The 17148-nt window shown below is 46.6% G+C and overlaps 1 protein-coding gene across 2 annotated transcripts in view; it reads right to left on the bottom strand.

Moving 5' to 3' along the window:
* The window catches only part of rcan2 (regulator of calcineurin 2), a 70225-nt gene that overhangs the window by 11108 nt on the left and 41969 nt on the right, over positions 1–17148 (bottom strand). For both annotated transcript variants that reach the window (XM_061241942.1, XM_061241943.1), the window contains 2 exons: positions 2999–3172; positions 1978–2149 (listed from right to left, as the gene is read on the bottom strand). In XM_061241942.1, coding sequence (XP_061097926.1) covers positions 1978–2149; positions 2999–3172 — 346 coding nt within the window. The remainder of the gene's footprint in view (positions 1–1977; positions 2150–2998; positions 3173–17148) is intronic.

Raw genomic sequence — 17148 nt, 5'->3', positions numbered from 1 at the left:
TGATCTCCCATCTAGCACATTATGGTTGCACATTACCCTGGTGTAAATCCAGCTATGACCAGCTTGATATACTAGCTAACTGTTTTGAAAATATAGCTTGAGCTGGTCAAACCATGTTGAGTATGGAGCTCATTGAACTGGTCAACCACCTACCAGCAGTTTTAAAACCTAGCTTGAGCTGTTTTTTTTCAGCAGGGTAAAGTGGATGCAAAAGTAAGATCTAATCTGAAACAGAATGAGTTTCCGGTAGTCACTGATGTCACCAGGCGCGTTGCCGGCCAGCCTCGGCGTTTCGACGCGACCGCTAACCGCACCCAGCGGGAGCTTCAGATTCGCGATGTGCATTTTTTTTTCCGAGACGCGGAAGGTTCTGGAGGACCCGATGACACTCCTTCTGCGGAGATGATTAATCAGGCAGAGGGAACAGCCAATTGCAGCCGCTCGTTTCGTTCGGGTGAATTATTCAGCGCGGACACGGCGGCGAGTGCCCCCCCCTTTTTTATTATTTATTTTTTATTTTTTGTGGAGAGTCTCCCCGCTGTGTCGCAGCGGGATGTGGCGCTCTTACGAGCCTGGGTGTTAAATTTAGAAACGACGCCGCGTCCGACCCCTCGAATGCCAGTAAACAGGGGGGAGGTTGTGCAGTTTGGGCTGCTGGCAGACACACCCCAGTCACAAAAGGCGACACACTCGCCTCTCTTCAGGCACGAAGGATTTCGGAGGGCGAGGATCAGGACCTCGTCTGGCCATATCCATCATAACATACCACATTTATTTCAACGTCCATGTACTTGACAGACACTCGTCACAATGTCATGTTCTTATAATGCTGCGTCCTATGAAAGCGTATTTATAAAATGCTTCTTTTTGCAGACTTCTGGGATACTTGCCCGGCCTGTGGAGGACTTCATTCCTGCAGTGGTCTGCCATTGCTAAGCCATTTTATTTATTTTTTTACCACCTTGATTGAAAAAAGGCCTGTTATATTGTGCAATATTTATGTACCTCCCAACTGTGTTTTTGGTCAAACTGAAGTATCCCTGTATGTCCTGCTATTTTCTTTAAAAAAATGCACCTACTGCATTGCCATAAAAGGACACTTCAGGAGCAGTACTGTGAGTACACAAACAAACACAAAAGCGTGGTTGAGTAGCTAAAGATGGCTGAACCGTCTATAATCATTACAGAGCAGATTGTACTGTTGAACCAAATCACTGGTGTGCGACCAACAGTCTGTGGTTACGCCTTTGGGAATTAGTCCATTGGGACGAACGGACAAGATACCTAACTAAGGCTCAGTACTGAGCTACAGAACTGGTCCACAGCTATGGTCTGTCCTATACGTTAGGACACCAAGAAGATTTCCACTAAAACAGCTGCAGATTACGGCATGTGTTGAAACAAAATGTACCTGTAAAGGTCGATTTAGCGTGGCAATTAGGTTAATGGTCACACCTGTACTTTACGTGGCCAGTCAACAGATTTATCCGGTAGGTCATACACATTTGCACGCATTCTTTTCCAGACTTTCCTGCAGAACGTCTAAAGAGCATTGCTCTGTTCGTGCATTCTTCTGCACTGTGGCTCAGAGCAAAAAAATACCTAATCATTGATAAACAGAGCAAACCTGAAACCCGATTTTCTTTGTCATGTCAGATTCCCAGTAAATAATTTGATGATTCAGGGGTCATGTGACCCACTTTGAGGAAGAGACTAAAGGTTCATCGGGGGCCACAGTTCACTTTGATGGCAAACTGCAACGCCGAAGGCAAGCATAACCTTTGGAGTTACTGCTATGTTATTTTACCTTCTTCCAGACCAGTCATTCTGCGAGATACTGCCGGTTGGCTGACTGAGGCACTGGTGCTCTCGACCCGCAGGGCTCTTCGGTTGAAAGGCTGGGGTTTAATACACCGTGACAGGGACAGGTCCTCAGGGGGGGGAGAGGAAAGGACTGCGAGGTTCTGCATGACTCACCGGGTCCCAGCTTGGCGACTGCGTAGAGGAGGTCGTAGTTGATGACGGGCGTGGCTTCGTCGATCTGCTGCCAGCTGACGGGGGGCGACCCGGGCGGGGAGATGAGGAACTGTTTGGAGGGCTGGGGAGGTGCCAGGTGCAGGTTGTCCCCTTCGGAAGCTTGGTTCTGTACCTGTAGGGGGGGGGGGGCAAAGCTGTTAAATGTATGTTGAAAATATCAGTCATGTTGTCTATCAAATTGTATTATTCATTGTGGCTCATTTGGAGATGCGTTAGATGTCTCCCTGTGTTGATCATAATTAAATATGCCCAAAGACTGTATCTTGCTCACACAGTCGGATCATGGACGATCGCTTAGAGAACCTACCCATGACCTACCCGACCTATGGTGATGGTCATACAGCAAACTAACAACCTGGATTATGAGGGATTCCTGCAATTCCACAGGACCGCTTCATTACTGGGAGAGATAGGGCTTTGCCCTTTGGCCCCAGCAGACAAAGTAGGAGTGGCACTCCAGAACCCCGGCTGGTCCCTGACAACGCGCTCCCCTCGACAGCGTGAGCACTGATGAGCGGCGTGGAGTGGAATGCATGAATCACGAAATGGACCTCAGCTGCACACAGCTTCCTCTCATTAACAGGCTGCGAGGAGCCCGGGGAGGCAGCGGGCCCTGGTTTTCCAATGGGCAGATATTATTAACTCTTTAAGGCAGGGAGCGTCAAACCTGTTCCTCGCATCCAAATCCAGCCCCCATTTTTCTTGAACGCTCTGAACGGAACACTCTAATGCTGATGTAACAATTGCGACTGGCTATTGAAAGCAACAGAACACTGTTCAGAACACTGATATAGAAATTTGAAAGCAAAAATACATTCCAAAGAACCTACTCTTCAAAGGGTGAACAAAAGGAAGGATTGTTGCATCACAGTATGTGGTCTAACAAGGGAGAGGAGATCTAGTTGTGGGGAGGAACCAGAGCTATCACCGTGGACACCCTACAGGGGGCGATCATGCTCACCTGGGCGAAGTAGAGCTTCAGCTTCTTCCCCCTGAAGGGCGTTTCGTGCAGCTCTATCCTGGCGCTGGCTGCGGCTTTGGGGCTGCTGAAGTTGATTCTCACCCGGCGGAAGCTCTTGAACAGCTGGAACGTCACGTGGTCGTCGTACGCCAGGAACAGGGCCTCAAACATTTCCTGGAGGACAAGTGAAGAGGAAAATTAGTGGCCTGGTCAGAGTCATTAACAAACCTGTGTGAAATGACAGTAACCACTACAGAAGGACCAAGGCAAATTGGAATCTTCCTGCTTTGGCCAGGGAACTTTCTATGAATTTCCAGGCATTTTACCCACGATTGTACTGCAAAGATGAAGTACAGGGTCCCCCATTTTTTTTCTTTTCAACAAATGACTGCACTGCCAGTTGCCTGCACTATGAATATCTACCAGTCATCCAGCCCCAAAGGAAGCCACCACGCAGCCCTGATTTCGATCAGCCGCAGCATCGCTGGCTCTCATTTCCTGTGGCAGACAGGAGTTAATTGAAGGTGGCCCGTCGATTCCCCATCCCCGGATCCCTCGTTAAGCCCTGGGAGAGGCCAGGGACGGAGGCACTTATTCCGTTATCAGTGTAAGCGAATGGAAAGTCGATGGCCTCGACTGGCCTACCTGAGATCATATGACCAATGGGAGAATCAACACCGCCCAGCCCGGATCGCATAGCCCCAGTACGGCTGTTCACCCATGTGCCCAAGGAGGGTTACAGAAGTATTGCTGCAGTGCCCCCTTTGTGGTTGCAGGTGGTACTGCAGCAATAAGCAGAGTGCAAGTTCTATAAATATCCCAACCGTATTCCCATATCCCAGATTTAGACCCCAGGTGACGCCAAAATACCATTGTACAGGGGTGGTCCTTAGTGGACAACAGGATCAAATGGATGTGACTCACACAAACTGCTTCAGGAGGAATAGAATCCTTTCGGAGCAACCATGTCATCAACACTGAGAGATACATGCTGACCCACAGGGTCTATTCCCCTTATTCAAGCTTTATGTGTATGTTGCTGTATTTGAACCTGGGTGACACAGCAGGTTTTATTCATATTCATAACATTAACTTCAGAACAGAGCAGCCAGACACTCATTCTAAATCCAGCCTCGGGCTTACACTGTGTAGTTTGAGATGGTCTTCAATGTCCCTGTGTTTATACTTATCCAACCAATTATACTACTCATCCCCTGCTGGTTTTCACTCTGGTCTTGTCCAGAGGCTGGAAATTTTGGCAAGCGATGCCTTAAGCCTGGAGTCGCATCCATCGTCAGTTCAGTTCTCACCAGGCTGAGAGCGGAGAATCTAGCAGCGCGCTAACGGACTGTCGAGAGTCAAAGCCGTCCATCCAAAAACACCTAAAAATGAACACGTGCTGAATGCTCAACATTCACCCATGCGCCAAATTAATGCCAGAAGTTATATATATGGGAGCACCGAACCATCAACTTTTCATCACATTTGGATAAAATGGAAAGGTTGGCACATTGCATGATGTTTTATTAAATAAGTAGGCCTTCAAAGGAACGTAAATAATTCATTCAGCCAAACCTTCGGTCGGTGACGTACCCGGCGCTTTTTAAGGTTGTCCAAGCTAATATCCATCTCGCCCCTTCTAATTCCACCTTGCCGCGGAGGGCAGGGCCCTGGACCGCGGGCCTGGGACACGGAGAGCCTGTCCCGCGACAGCGTGTCGCACGCCTGTCAGAGCGTCTCCGGCTGACGGACGTGGCGTCACGGCGTCACGCTGACAGGTGCAGCCAACCGGGAGCGATGCCCCCCCTCTGCTGCTCCACGCCACGTCAGGATCACATCAGCCGTGCCCACAGCACTTCACGGGAACGAAAGTTTAACCGCCACTTTTCGGCAGAGCAACTTTCAAAAAGCCGTCGCTACCGTTCTGTTTAGAACTGGCGCTGCTGGTATAAACACTCTATGCCAGGGATCAACAAATCAAGGTCCTTGAGGTCCCAGAACTGCTGTTTTTCCACCCTACCTTTACCTGGGAGACTGTGTGAAGACAGTCTGGTCAATCAGAAGCACTAATTGTTCTTCTTCAGGGCCACCAAAATCCTTGAGCTTTAACTAACTTTCCAGGGGATGTGGAACCAACCTTTGTCAAAACGAACTGCGTTGTTAGTGTTTCTGGATATGCAACATCAGAGTCCTCCAACAGGAAAGTGCTTCATCAGCTTGTAACAGTATCCACGACGATGCCAAGGTTAACTTACTTAGCGAATCACACATTAAACATAATCTGGCAATCAGTACCAGTTGCAATATGCAGCTGAGTTAAATATGGAAACTCTTGTTTCTATTTTGTCACAAAGGTTTATGTCATGGCAATATAAACCACTTCAACTTCAGGTACATTTTCCTCTGAATGTTTTTTTTGGCATTTAAGAGTATTTGTGCACGATAGACGGGCACATATTTGTAAAGGCAACACATTCCATTATACAAATATGGACAGTCGGGGTGGGGGGGGAGCTGGACTGAGGCCGCATAGCTTTCTAAAAATATCACTTCACTGATCAATGTGCTACCAAAGGAACCGGGGTATGCATTCCTCACGTTCGAGCGAATGGCAGGGGCCTTCACTGCTAAAATAAAGCACACTGTGCTGGGTGTTTTGCTAAAAAAGGTCATTTTCAAGGACTTGGCTCGCTAGCTTGGAGGCATCTGCTTTTGTTTTATAAGAGACATTGCAACTCCCGTGTCCTCAAAGGACATACGGTATACACAGCACGTGTGTTTCTGGAACCTGACGGGACGCATTTCCTCACATGTATACCAGGAGGACCATATATCATCATCTTCACACGATGGAGGCAGTGTGGAATTGTGAAACTAGTGGAGGTTTGCAACTGGGACCTCTTGGACTTGGGACTCTTGATTGGCTGGAGATCTGCAGCCAATCAGAGCACAGAAATTTAAGTCCATTTTCACTGTGCTGCTAAGGTCTACAGCTACTTCAGTGCTTGTTAGTGAATGGCTGACCGTGTTTGAGCCATGTTAGAATATAAGATATCCTTTATTGAACCCTGTGGGTTAATTTGACTTCTGCATTTGACCCATCCTAGTTACCTAGGAGCAGTGGGCAGCCACAGTGCAGCGCCCGGGGAGCAATGTGGGGTTAAGGGCCTTGCCCAAGGGCCCAACGGCTGTGCGGATCATTTATTGTGGCTCGACCGGGATTCGAACCACTGACGTTGTGGCTCCCAGTCATGTACCTTAACCACTACGCTACAAGCCGCCCCCAAACTAGTACACTACTGTACATACTAAACACAAATGATTGAGTAAGAGTGACCTTGAGAATGACAAATGCATTCTTTTTGTCAAATATAATCAATGTTTTCCAGCAGACACCAAAAAAGTTGGCTGTGGAAAGATCGTTTCTGCGTTGTTCGTGTGGTAATAATCCATATAATCATGCATCTTTGAGAGGCACAACTGCACCAGCCTTTCATGTGCATGCAGTGCACACAGCCTCTCATAATTGCAGGGATTCTATGTAACAGCGAGACAATCAATGCTAAACATATCACAGACGGACCGTCCGTGATCATGTTTTCCCACAAAAACCCCTTTGAGGTCCGGACATATGTGGGTTATAGGGCAGGAATGCGGGAATACACTGAAAGCGTAATCTGACCATTATCCAATCAGCCTAATACCACCCATACTTAATCCCCAGGCTATTAAACAGGCCAGTCAAATGGAGGAGAGGGGCCATGGTATAGAATATGGATCAAAGACATGTCCAAGGTTGTTTTGTCTGTGTGTAACGCTGAAGACCAGGAACCTTCTCCCAGCTGCTGGGTCCTCGGTCGCCTGCAGACTCTCTGCAAGGTCCGTGACGCACGCAGAACTGCCTTGGGAACCAGATTGGATCGATTACAGTCTCTTCGTGACGTCATCGAGAAGGCCGTACACAAAGGCTGGAGGAAAACAGATGCATTCTGGGTTGCGGTTTTTTGGCAGACGCCGTGTCCTTGGCAGATCCGAAAGAGTGTAGAATACGAAAGCAAAATCATTTAAAAGCCAAAACAAAGGATTAGCGTGTGTTTTTGCGGTCCGTGCGGCACGTCTCCACATCCAAACGAATCACCGCTAACAGCCGGTGAGTGAAGCGGCTACAAACACACAGGTCTCGGCGGGGGAAACATAACACCAAATGACGCGAAAGCGCTAACGTAATAGCGCTGTAGGTCACTGCGCCCCGAGCAGCCACGCATGCAGGCCAAGCAGGCTGTATATTCATGCAAATCTTCACCACACATATGCCCGAGGGATCACGTACAAATGCGTTTACAGATTAGGACAGCAAAAGATGAGCAACACCACACTCAAAGAGTCACATCTTCTCATATCCCGCAAAATTACCTTTGAAATATTGCTTCGGCTGAATCCTGCTCAAACTCAAGCCATTAAAAATGATTACGATGACTAATACAGTGTTGGCCTGCTCAGTGACTGGTCAAACACGGAGACTGCTCTTATTACAGCAGTCTTTTGATGCGGTCTCAAAACCCGTAGAGGGAGGCCAGATAGCCATTTTTGCCGCAGCTTGTTAACTGAGGGGGGGGGGGCATGTCTCCATTGATCACCGTTCAGTCATTCAAATCGTAATCAGATGCAGGGAGCAGGGAAACGAGGAGAAAGCAACGCGGGCTCTCACAGACTTCAGAGCTGCCTTTTAAAAACAAGGCCAGGAAGGTAATGGAAAACAGTCCGGGCCTAACGCGGCTTTCAGCTCAAGAGTCCCGAGTGCTGCCCCCACCCTCCCCTTACCCTTTGCATTATGGGACAGAGATTAAACAGACAGGAGGTCAGCCAGAGACAGTGTGGACAACACCCCACCCCACCCCCCATGACCCCCCAGGCCCCTGGTCTCACTGGAGCACAGCTGTGGCATGTTCTTCTTCTTCTTCTTCTTCTTCGGTTAAGGAAAATGAGACTACTACAACAGTGTTCCCAAGCCCTGGTCTTGGAGAGCCAGGGGTTTCACCTTAAAATCTGCATTCGTTTGGAACCCGTGGCACCAGGTGAAGATAGTCAACAGTGTAGTCGACAGTGTAATCAAATCCTGAGAGGTAAGAAAAACTAGAAGACCTGTAGCTCTCCAGAAACAGGGCTGAGGCCAAACTCATCCACAACCAAAGAAGACATTACATTACATTGCTGTCATTTAGCAGACGCTCTTCTCCAGAGCGACGTACAAAATAATGCAAAGACGAGGCTTTATTTGACTTTATCTCATACTCCACGGTGGCTTCTAAGTGTGCAAACACCTGGAACATGGCCTATTGTGTGCACTATACCCCATTAAAGTACCCAATGTGATGGGAGATGTAGGGTCTTTAAGATGGATGGGGTAAATGACTGGGACACCAAGGTCGGTGGTTCTAATCCCGGTGTAGCCACAATAAGATCCCCACAGCCGTTGGGCCCTTGAGCAAGGCCCTTAACCCTGCATTGCTCCAGGGGAGGATTGTCTCCTGCTTAGTCTACTCAACTGCACGTCGCTCTGGATAAGAGCGTCTGCCAAATGCCAATAATGTAATGTAATGTAATGCAATGGACCTTAGGAAGCTTCTGCATTTTAATCCATCCATTCCCGATAGCATAACTGGATAAATCATAGTGACCATTAATTTCATTCGAGGTAGTGGAGGTATTTGACCATTCCGAGATGTTGGGAACATTCATAGATCTGTAGCCTTCCCGGGAACACAGCAGCCCTTCCCTGATGTTGGACAGGGAGCACATCTCAGGCTCGACACCAGCGGGTTAAAGGTCGTTCTTAAACATAAAACCTGGCTCCAATTATGAGGGAGAACAAGCACACACATAAAGGAAGCTCTTCTGACAGGCTGTTCCATCCCTTTGCTGCAGTTTAGTACAATCATGGCAGTAATGGACAAATTCGCCCAGAGCAGGACTGCGATGAGTCTCCTCTGCACTGAGCTGCATTAAAGGTTAGCTCAGGTCTTCCCTTTATCAGGTAAAAGACAACGTAGGAAGTCAGACAATGTATGTGAGTCACTATCCTGCTGAAAAAAACAGCTCGAAAAAAACAGTTCTGACCAGCTCCCAGCTTGCCATGGTTTGAACAGCTCAAGCTATGCTTTGAAAAACCTGGCAGCTGGTTGATCAGCTCATACCCAGCTAGACCAGCTAAATACCAGCTTAACCAGTTCAATTTTCAGGATGGTCAAGCTGGTGCTTATGAACATGGTTTGTACTTCTTATGAAGGAGTTACTGTACCAGTTACGTGTTACCAATTATATTTATGTAGTGGTGTTATTATCCCTCTCCTGAGGGATCTCAGAACCATTAAGAGTTTTTGCAGTTTTCGCACAAGCCACATGTCTTCGCCTTGACATACGGCAGTGTCCAATGCAGGGGGAACTTCACAACGAAGCTGTTTACGCAGCAGTGGAACAAAGCGGAGCACAGCGTTCCAGGGGCTTCCAGTCTTTATGAATGAATAAAGGAAAATATAATATGCATGATTTGATGTCACAGAGAACACATTGTTACATCACAAATGATATCATAAAAGATTCTTTTTTTTTTTTTTTATATAGGCACTGTGACATATCTTTGAATCACACAGAGTGTAAAACATGTAAATCCATGTTCCAGTGACACAGTATAATACCCTTTGTGATGCTATCACCCCTCCATTGAAAGAATTCCACATCAAACATAATATGTGACCAATCAAGTATTAATGTCAGGAGATAAACTGCATGCAAACAACGATTCAGTACACAGCGAGCAGTGTTTATGGCAACAAGCTAAACAAAAAGATCTGCACACACTGGCTGTCATCGCTGCAGATTTGGCAGAATCGCTGTGTGCTCGGAGCTTAACAAAGAGACTGTGCAACAGGGCTTGTCTGTCACGTACGGTGCCAAGATTTGTACCGCTGATTTCACTGGGGAAAAATAAAGAGCTGATGACCAAGTAGATCTGTAAGTAGCTGCAAGCTTTCAATACATATTTTAAAACAAAGGGAACCAAGGGAACTACACAATAGTGCAGGAACGGCGTCAAACTCCACACAATTTCAGCCCCAACACACCACAGTACAGTACAATGTAGACACCATGCATACACACGCACACACACACACACACACTGAGGTGAATAGCTAGCCTTAGTTGAGCTCTCATATAAAGGGGGGCTTTTAAAAGGTCAATATCAACATGACACCTTTGTCAGGCCATTTTCATTGTTCTGTGCAGTTCTAGTAACCATAATGTAACAAAGACATAGAAGTTAAGGTACAAAGAGGGCCAACTAAATTGGTTCCAATTACAAGGGAAAACCAAAGGCACTTAATCTATTCAGGATTAGCTGAAAAGGGAGGACAATAAAAGGAGGATTTGGCTGGATTTTAAACTCATAAAAGGGATTAAGAAAGTGAACTAGAAAGGATTTTTCAGATTTTCCTCGAGTTGTGAGTCATGTATAGAGTGAGGCAGAGATCATCAAGGTATTCAAGTGCAGGCTTATCTGTACTGGATGCACTCTACTCCGTTGGAAAATCACCAGCCAGTTGAGCTGAATGGCCAGCTCTTTTTTTCCTTTGCTCCTTTAATTATGGTCTTATCAACAGTTTACATGACAAAAAAGTTATTAAATTCAAATGTAGGCATCAATCCTCATACCCATTAAGCCATGCTTCCGAGCTTTCACATACAAGATTACTGGGCAAAATATCACAATAAATCAAAGTGCACTCAATAGGAACACCATGAACAGCTGTACTGTGGAAGCGTACAGTAGGCACGTTTCTTGGTGCTAAAACACTGGATGCTGGATGAGCTCGTGTGTAGCTGAGGCAGCGTACCTCCATTAAATTTCCATTTCACTCCCAAAAAAAACACATCTGTGATTCCAGGAAAACTGATTCTCACCCACGCTCTAATTTAGGAGAAAGAAATAACAGCATGACAGGTCTTCAGCAGAAGAGCGTTCCTGGGTGTCTGTGTGTCTTTGTGTGTGTGTGTGTGTGTGTGTGTGTGTGCGCGCGTGTGTGTGCATGTGTGCGTGTGTGTGAGAGAGTGAGAGACGAAGAGAGAGAGACAGAGAGTGTGAGAAAGAGAGACAGAGTGATGACCTACATATAATATAAACATATACATATTTATTGATTTATTATGAATTATTACGATTATGGTTGCTGCCATTGCTATTATTGTTCATTGTTATATGTTGCTACATTATTTTTATAATATTACATTACATTACATGTCATTTGGCTGATGCTTTTATCCAATGTGACTGACAGTTGATTTAGACTAAGCAGGAGACAATCCTCCCCTGGAGCAATGCAGGGTTAAGGGCCTTGCTCAAGGGCCCAATGGCTGTGCAAATGTTATTGTGGCTACGCCGGGCATCGAACCACCGACCTTACGGGTCCCATTCATATACCCCATCCATCTTAAAGACCCTACATCACCCATCACATTGGGTACTTTAGTGGGGTATAGTGCACACAATAGGCCATGTTCCAGGTGTTTGCACACTTGTAATTATTGTCGTTATTTAGCATATTATTCATATGTACGCTTTGGCAAAAAGTGCATTGAAAGTAATTTGAATTTGAGGGAGAGAAAGAGAGAGAGAAAGAGAGGGTGAGAGAGAGGGAGAGACAACAAGGGATGAGAAATGGTTGACTCCATGTTTTAAAAGAGTCCAGCACCAGGGAATGTTTTGTTTCGCATGGTAACTGTGGGGAGGGACGAGGTATTTCATCCCACATTTCTAGAACACAAGCCCCCCCAAATACAGCTGGAACATTCCATTTACCACAATTGACAGGGCGTCTATATATAACTCACTCCACACAAGAAAATTGCCACTCAAATTGACCTTTCCGATCCGGCGAGTTCTCCTTGAAAAAAAAAAGCACTCGGATTAGAGCTGGACCCGCCCGACGACAGCGTTTCTGTCGTCGCCGCGGTGTCCTTTCCTCAGAATTTACAGCGTGACGGAACCGCGTGGCGGAACCGCGTTCACGCAACGCAACATTCCACACGCAAAGGATTAAAACACACATATACACAAGAAGAAGCGGTGGGGGAAAAAGAAAAACGGCTGGTTGTTCTGTTTTCCGGATCTTGAGCACGCAGGCCTTTCGTAATTACAGTCGAGGCAGAGCCAAGCGGTCATGTTTACTATCTACAGTCACTGGCGTAGGAATGTTATTAACTGTGGGTGGAGGGAGGGGGGGGGGAGCATAAATTGCAGCTCACCTTAAAACAGCGGAGAAAATGTAAAGTTTAACCAAACAATCCTCTCTTTTTAATCAAATCCAGATCCTTTTAGAGGGGTGATGCATTAGCAGGAGATTCAGGGGAACGGGGAAGAGAGTCTGTTTTTTTTTTTGTTTTTTTTTCCCTTGTGAAAGGAACACTAATTCAGCTTAAACATAACCAGGCCCCAGTCTCTCACGTTACTTTTCGCTGGCCGACCTTTGACCTGGACTAAATGTAAATCCACTGCAGGACCCACTTCAGGCATCAGAGTGCTTTTTGTAAGATTTAGTTTTTTTGGTCAGGAAGTTTCCGACGGCAGATTTTGGGGGGTGTTTGTTTATGATATCTCTGTCAGGTCTTCATTCCCATTTTTTAATGTTCTGAAGCCGTTGTGTGCACTATAAACCAAGCATAACAGTAAGTAGTGCCAAGATTCCTTGCAAAAAAATAAACAACAAAAGCAAAACAAGCCTTATATAAACACTAACGTCATCTCGCCGTGTTCATAATTTCATATTTCACTTCATGCGGAACAGCAAACAATATTATTTGCATTATCTCCTACATTTGTTTTTGTCATAATTTGATAGTCAATCACAAAAAAACAAGCTAACAGACTCTTTCCTACACAGCCATAAACAAAACCAGTATCAAAGCCACTTGAGCTAGCCTAACAAAAGAATTTCAGAACTAAAATGGCCACAATTCCCATGATTCAATTCATCTGCATTCCAGGAAACATACAACCACACAGGCACTATGCAATCTCAGCCAATAAAACAATAAGTTAAGTCAAAATGTATATACTGAAAATAAATCAAATCCCTGCCCATCTGATCTGAAACCCAGTAATTCGGAGGAATAAAAGAGAAATGGGTAGAAAATGGAAGACAGACCCAGAAAGGGGACAATCACTCTGAAGCACGGAGGAATGTTCTGGCTGCAGTGCTCACACTGCTATACAGAGCTGGGCATATAGGGATCCTCAGGAAGTGACGGACTGTAAGTGACTGTGACTGACTGTGACTGACCGACTGTGTCTGATCATGACTGCGACGGACTGTAATTGATTGTGACTGACTCACTGGCTGACTGACTGACTGACTGTGACTGACTCACTTACTGACCAACTGTGTCTGATCAGGACTGCGACTGACTGACTCACTGGCTGACTGAGACTGACTGACTGTGACTGACTCACTGACTGACAAAATGACTGATCATGACTGTGACTGACTGACTGACTGTAATTGATTGTGACTGACTCACTGACAGACTGAGTGTGACTGACTCACTGACTGTGACTGGTTGTTACTGACTGACTGACTGTGACTGTAACTGACTGTGACCGTTATTCATTTCACAGTCCTAACTAAACTAAACTGACTTCTTGAATGGAAGGACATAACATTACACAGCTAGGGCCGTAGCAGGTGATTAAAGCACTGCCTGGGACAGATTCAGTAGGGCCTGCTGGATACTCTCACACAGGGGGGGGGAGAGAACCAACCAACACTGTTAGTCCCAATGAGGCGTGTCAATGAACTAAAATGCCTCCGTGCTCTCCTTTTAAATTAAGCTGGGAAACCTAGTTGCAACGGCAACAAACCAAACCACAGCCTCGAATCTACCGCTAATGACACACTCAGCTATAACCCGTGTCCTTTATGTAATTGAAGAAGTTACGCAACAGTGTGTGTTTATATGATAAATATACAGCAATTATCCGTCTAATGACAGAGCATTTACAGTGTGCTTGTTTAGTGTGAAGTTGAGTGCTGATATAGCGGTGTTCTCTGTGGATGGGGAGTGGGGGTGCCAGCTGACTCACTCTCCTGTATCATCCCAGTGTCTAAAATTAAAGCAGCGCAGGACTCATGGAAGCATTATGCCTTCTTTGTGGCCATAAAAAATAAACGAAAACATTAAACACTACATTACACTACGAATTGCTTAGCAGGAACGTTTCAGCCAGAGCAACTGACAGAAGTTAACTGTTGGTCCCAGGAGTACAAAAGAGGCCTATCCAAGAAGGGACGAGTCAATTTAAGTACAGGAATGAGAACATGAAAATGGCATAACAAAGCACTATACAAATAAACTACCCACACGCCTATTCCTATGACATTACTTTCACAAAAGTAAATACTATGAGAAAGGTCTGCGTCAGACAAGGGGGGGGGTTCTGCTGGTTGACCACAGTGAGAAGGTCATTTCAGCACGAGGGAGCAAGGGGATGTGACCTGGAAGTGCAGGAACGTGTGTGTGTGTGTGTGTGTGTGTGTGTGTGTGATGGAGCGGAGGAGTGGTGTGAGTCAGTGCCCGGAGGTAGCAGAACAGGGGGAAGGGGGGGTCTGGCTGGTGTGTAGTGTCTGATGATCCTTTGAAGTTATTAACAGAGCTGTCCTGTTAGCTGCCCAGTGGGCCAGCACCATAGTTTTGAATTTGATGCAGGTTGAAATGGGAGGTATGGAGGAAAATGGAGGATCAGGTTGAGAAAAGGTGTTCTGAATGAGCTGCTGGCCTCTATAGAGTCAGGGAGACCAGCAAGGAGGAAGTTGTGGTAGCCCAGACAGGAAGTACAGCGCGAGCAGAGTGTGGATTAAGAGCTGGAATGAGTGGGTGGTGAAGGAGGACTGGAGTCTCCAGATGTTGTACAGGTGGCCCAACGCACCACCATGATGTTCTCGGAGAGGGACAGTCTGTTGTCCAGTACTACTCCAAGAACCTGGGCAGATGAAGAATGGAAGAGGACTATCATCCAGGACCAAGTGGGAGACCAGCCACCCCCACCTCCCAAAAAAACGCCATGTGATATTCACAACACACTCCTCACTCCCAGCGTATTCGTGATTGCATTATGCTCCACACCCAATGCTTTCCCCCAGGCAAGCTCTTACATCCTTTCAATTATAGACCCCCCCCCCGCCCCCTTGACAATACCTGTTGTAAAAATGCTTCCTATTCTGTCAACTGAATTTGAAGTGTACTGTCATTTTGCATTTGCTTTCCCGTTGGAGCTAGTGACTGAAAAATGTTTTGATTTAAACCCTCTTCAGTAACTGTGACCGGCACTAATCGTTTGGCTGACCGTGTAATCAGCTGCTTAGCATTAGCATCTCAGAAGTTGTCATACTCGTTCCTTTGACTTTGGTCACAATTGAGTCGCAATATTTCAGGGAGTAGGTGGCTACAATTAATTCCTGCCTCACCTAACACCTCAGTCCAAAGACTCTTTACTGCGCTAAACACCATCCTGCAACAAACTCTAAAAAATATAAGTTTCACCTAACTTCTATCACTGTAGATCCAAAGATGTCTCCAAAAAGGAGGCCTCTACAGAACCTGATTGGTTCAAAATCTGTTGTAATACAACCAATCAATGGGAAACACTTTTTTATAGTGCCCTTCAAGTCCTCATAAATATGAGAAGAAGAATCAAAGAATAGCATAGACTTATAAAACCAAGCCACTAGTCAAATTCCCACAGAAATAATAATGAAATCTTGATGTCTGAATGATTTTTTTCCATGAAATCAGCATAAATAATGCAGGGAGGGCCCCGGGGAGCTCAGACTTTTCCGGTTACTGGTCAGCAGTGTGAGCCAGCCGGGGACTCGACACAAACCAAGACAAACGAGAACGCTTCCGCGAGAAACCACCGCCAGAGCGCAGGCCCCTGCTGCAGGCTGCAGGCACACAGCAGGGGGAATATAGGGCCAACATATTCAAATGAAAGTTTTTTTTATATTTAAGACCAGAAAAATATATTGCAGAACTTCAGAATATATATTTGTTTCTGCTGTCAGAATGATATTTTTAAAAATGATGGGAAATATATTTATTAGTGTATTGTCCATATATTTTACCTATATTGCAGCATACACAGTATATTGCATTTCCATATGGGTTGTGCGTATGAATGTGTGTTTTTGCATGTGTGTGAATTTGCGCCTGTGTGTCCGTGCATGTGTGTGTATGTGTGTGTGTGTGTGTGTGTGTGTGTGTGTGTGTGAATTTGTGCCTGTGCGTATGTGCGTGTGTTTGTGTCTGTGCATGTGTGTGTGTGAATTTGTGCCTGTGCATATGTGTGTGTGTGTATATGTATGTGTGTCTGTGTGTGTGTGTGTGTGTGTGTGTGTGTGTGTGTGTGTGTGTGAATTTGTGCCTGTGCGAATGTGTGTGTGTATATGTGTGTGTGTGTGTGTGTGTGCTGGTTTGTTTTTGTTTGTTTTTGTGTCTGACAGCCCTGTCATCAGTGCAGTTCTCTCAGGCAGTGGTGACCCCCTGCAGTGCCGCCCTCGGGTCTGACTGATGCAGAGTGACACACAGGGGACCCCCGCTTCACAGGCCTGGGACAGCACACGTTCAGCCACGCGAGCCGCCATCGCAGGGTCAACCGCCCAACCGCACGCAGCGGAGAGAGACCTGCCAGGGCAACCGCACACAGCGGAGAGAGACCTGCCAGGGCAACCGCACACACTGGAGAGAGACCTGCCAGGGCAACCGCACGCAGCGGAGAGAGACCTGCCAGGGCAACCGCACACAGCGGAGAGACCTGCCAGGGCAACCGCACACAGCGGAGAGAGACCTGCCAGGGCAACCGCACACAGCGGAGAGAGACCTGCCAGGGCAACCGCACACAGCGGAGAGAGACCTGCCAGGGCAACCGCACGCAGCGGAGAGAGACCTGCCAGGGCATCCGCACACAGTGGAGAGAGACCGGCCAGGACAACCGCACACAGCGGAGAGAGACCTGCCAGGACAACCGTGCATCTGCATGGGCTCCAATGTCACAAAACACCAAATCACATCTCACGTTAAGCGGTGTATTGATGAAAGATGTC

Source organism: Conger conger, chromosome 5, assembly GCF_963514075.1.
Source record: "Conger conger chromosome 5, fConCon1.1, whole genome shotgun sequence".
NCBI lineage: Eukaryota > Metazoa > Chordata > Actinopteri > Anguilliformes > Congridae > Conger > Conger conger.
This window is presented reverse-complemented; position numbering and strand designations above follow the sequence as displayed.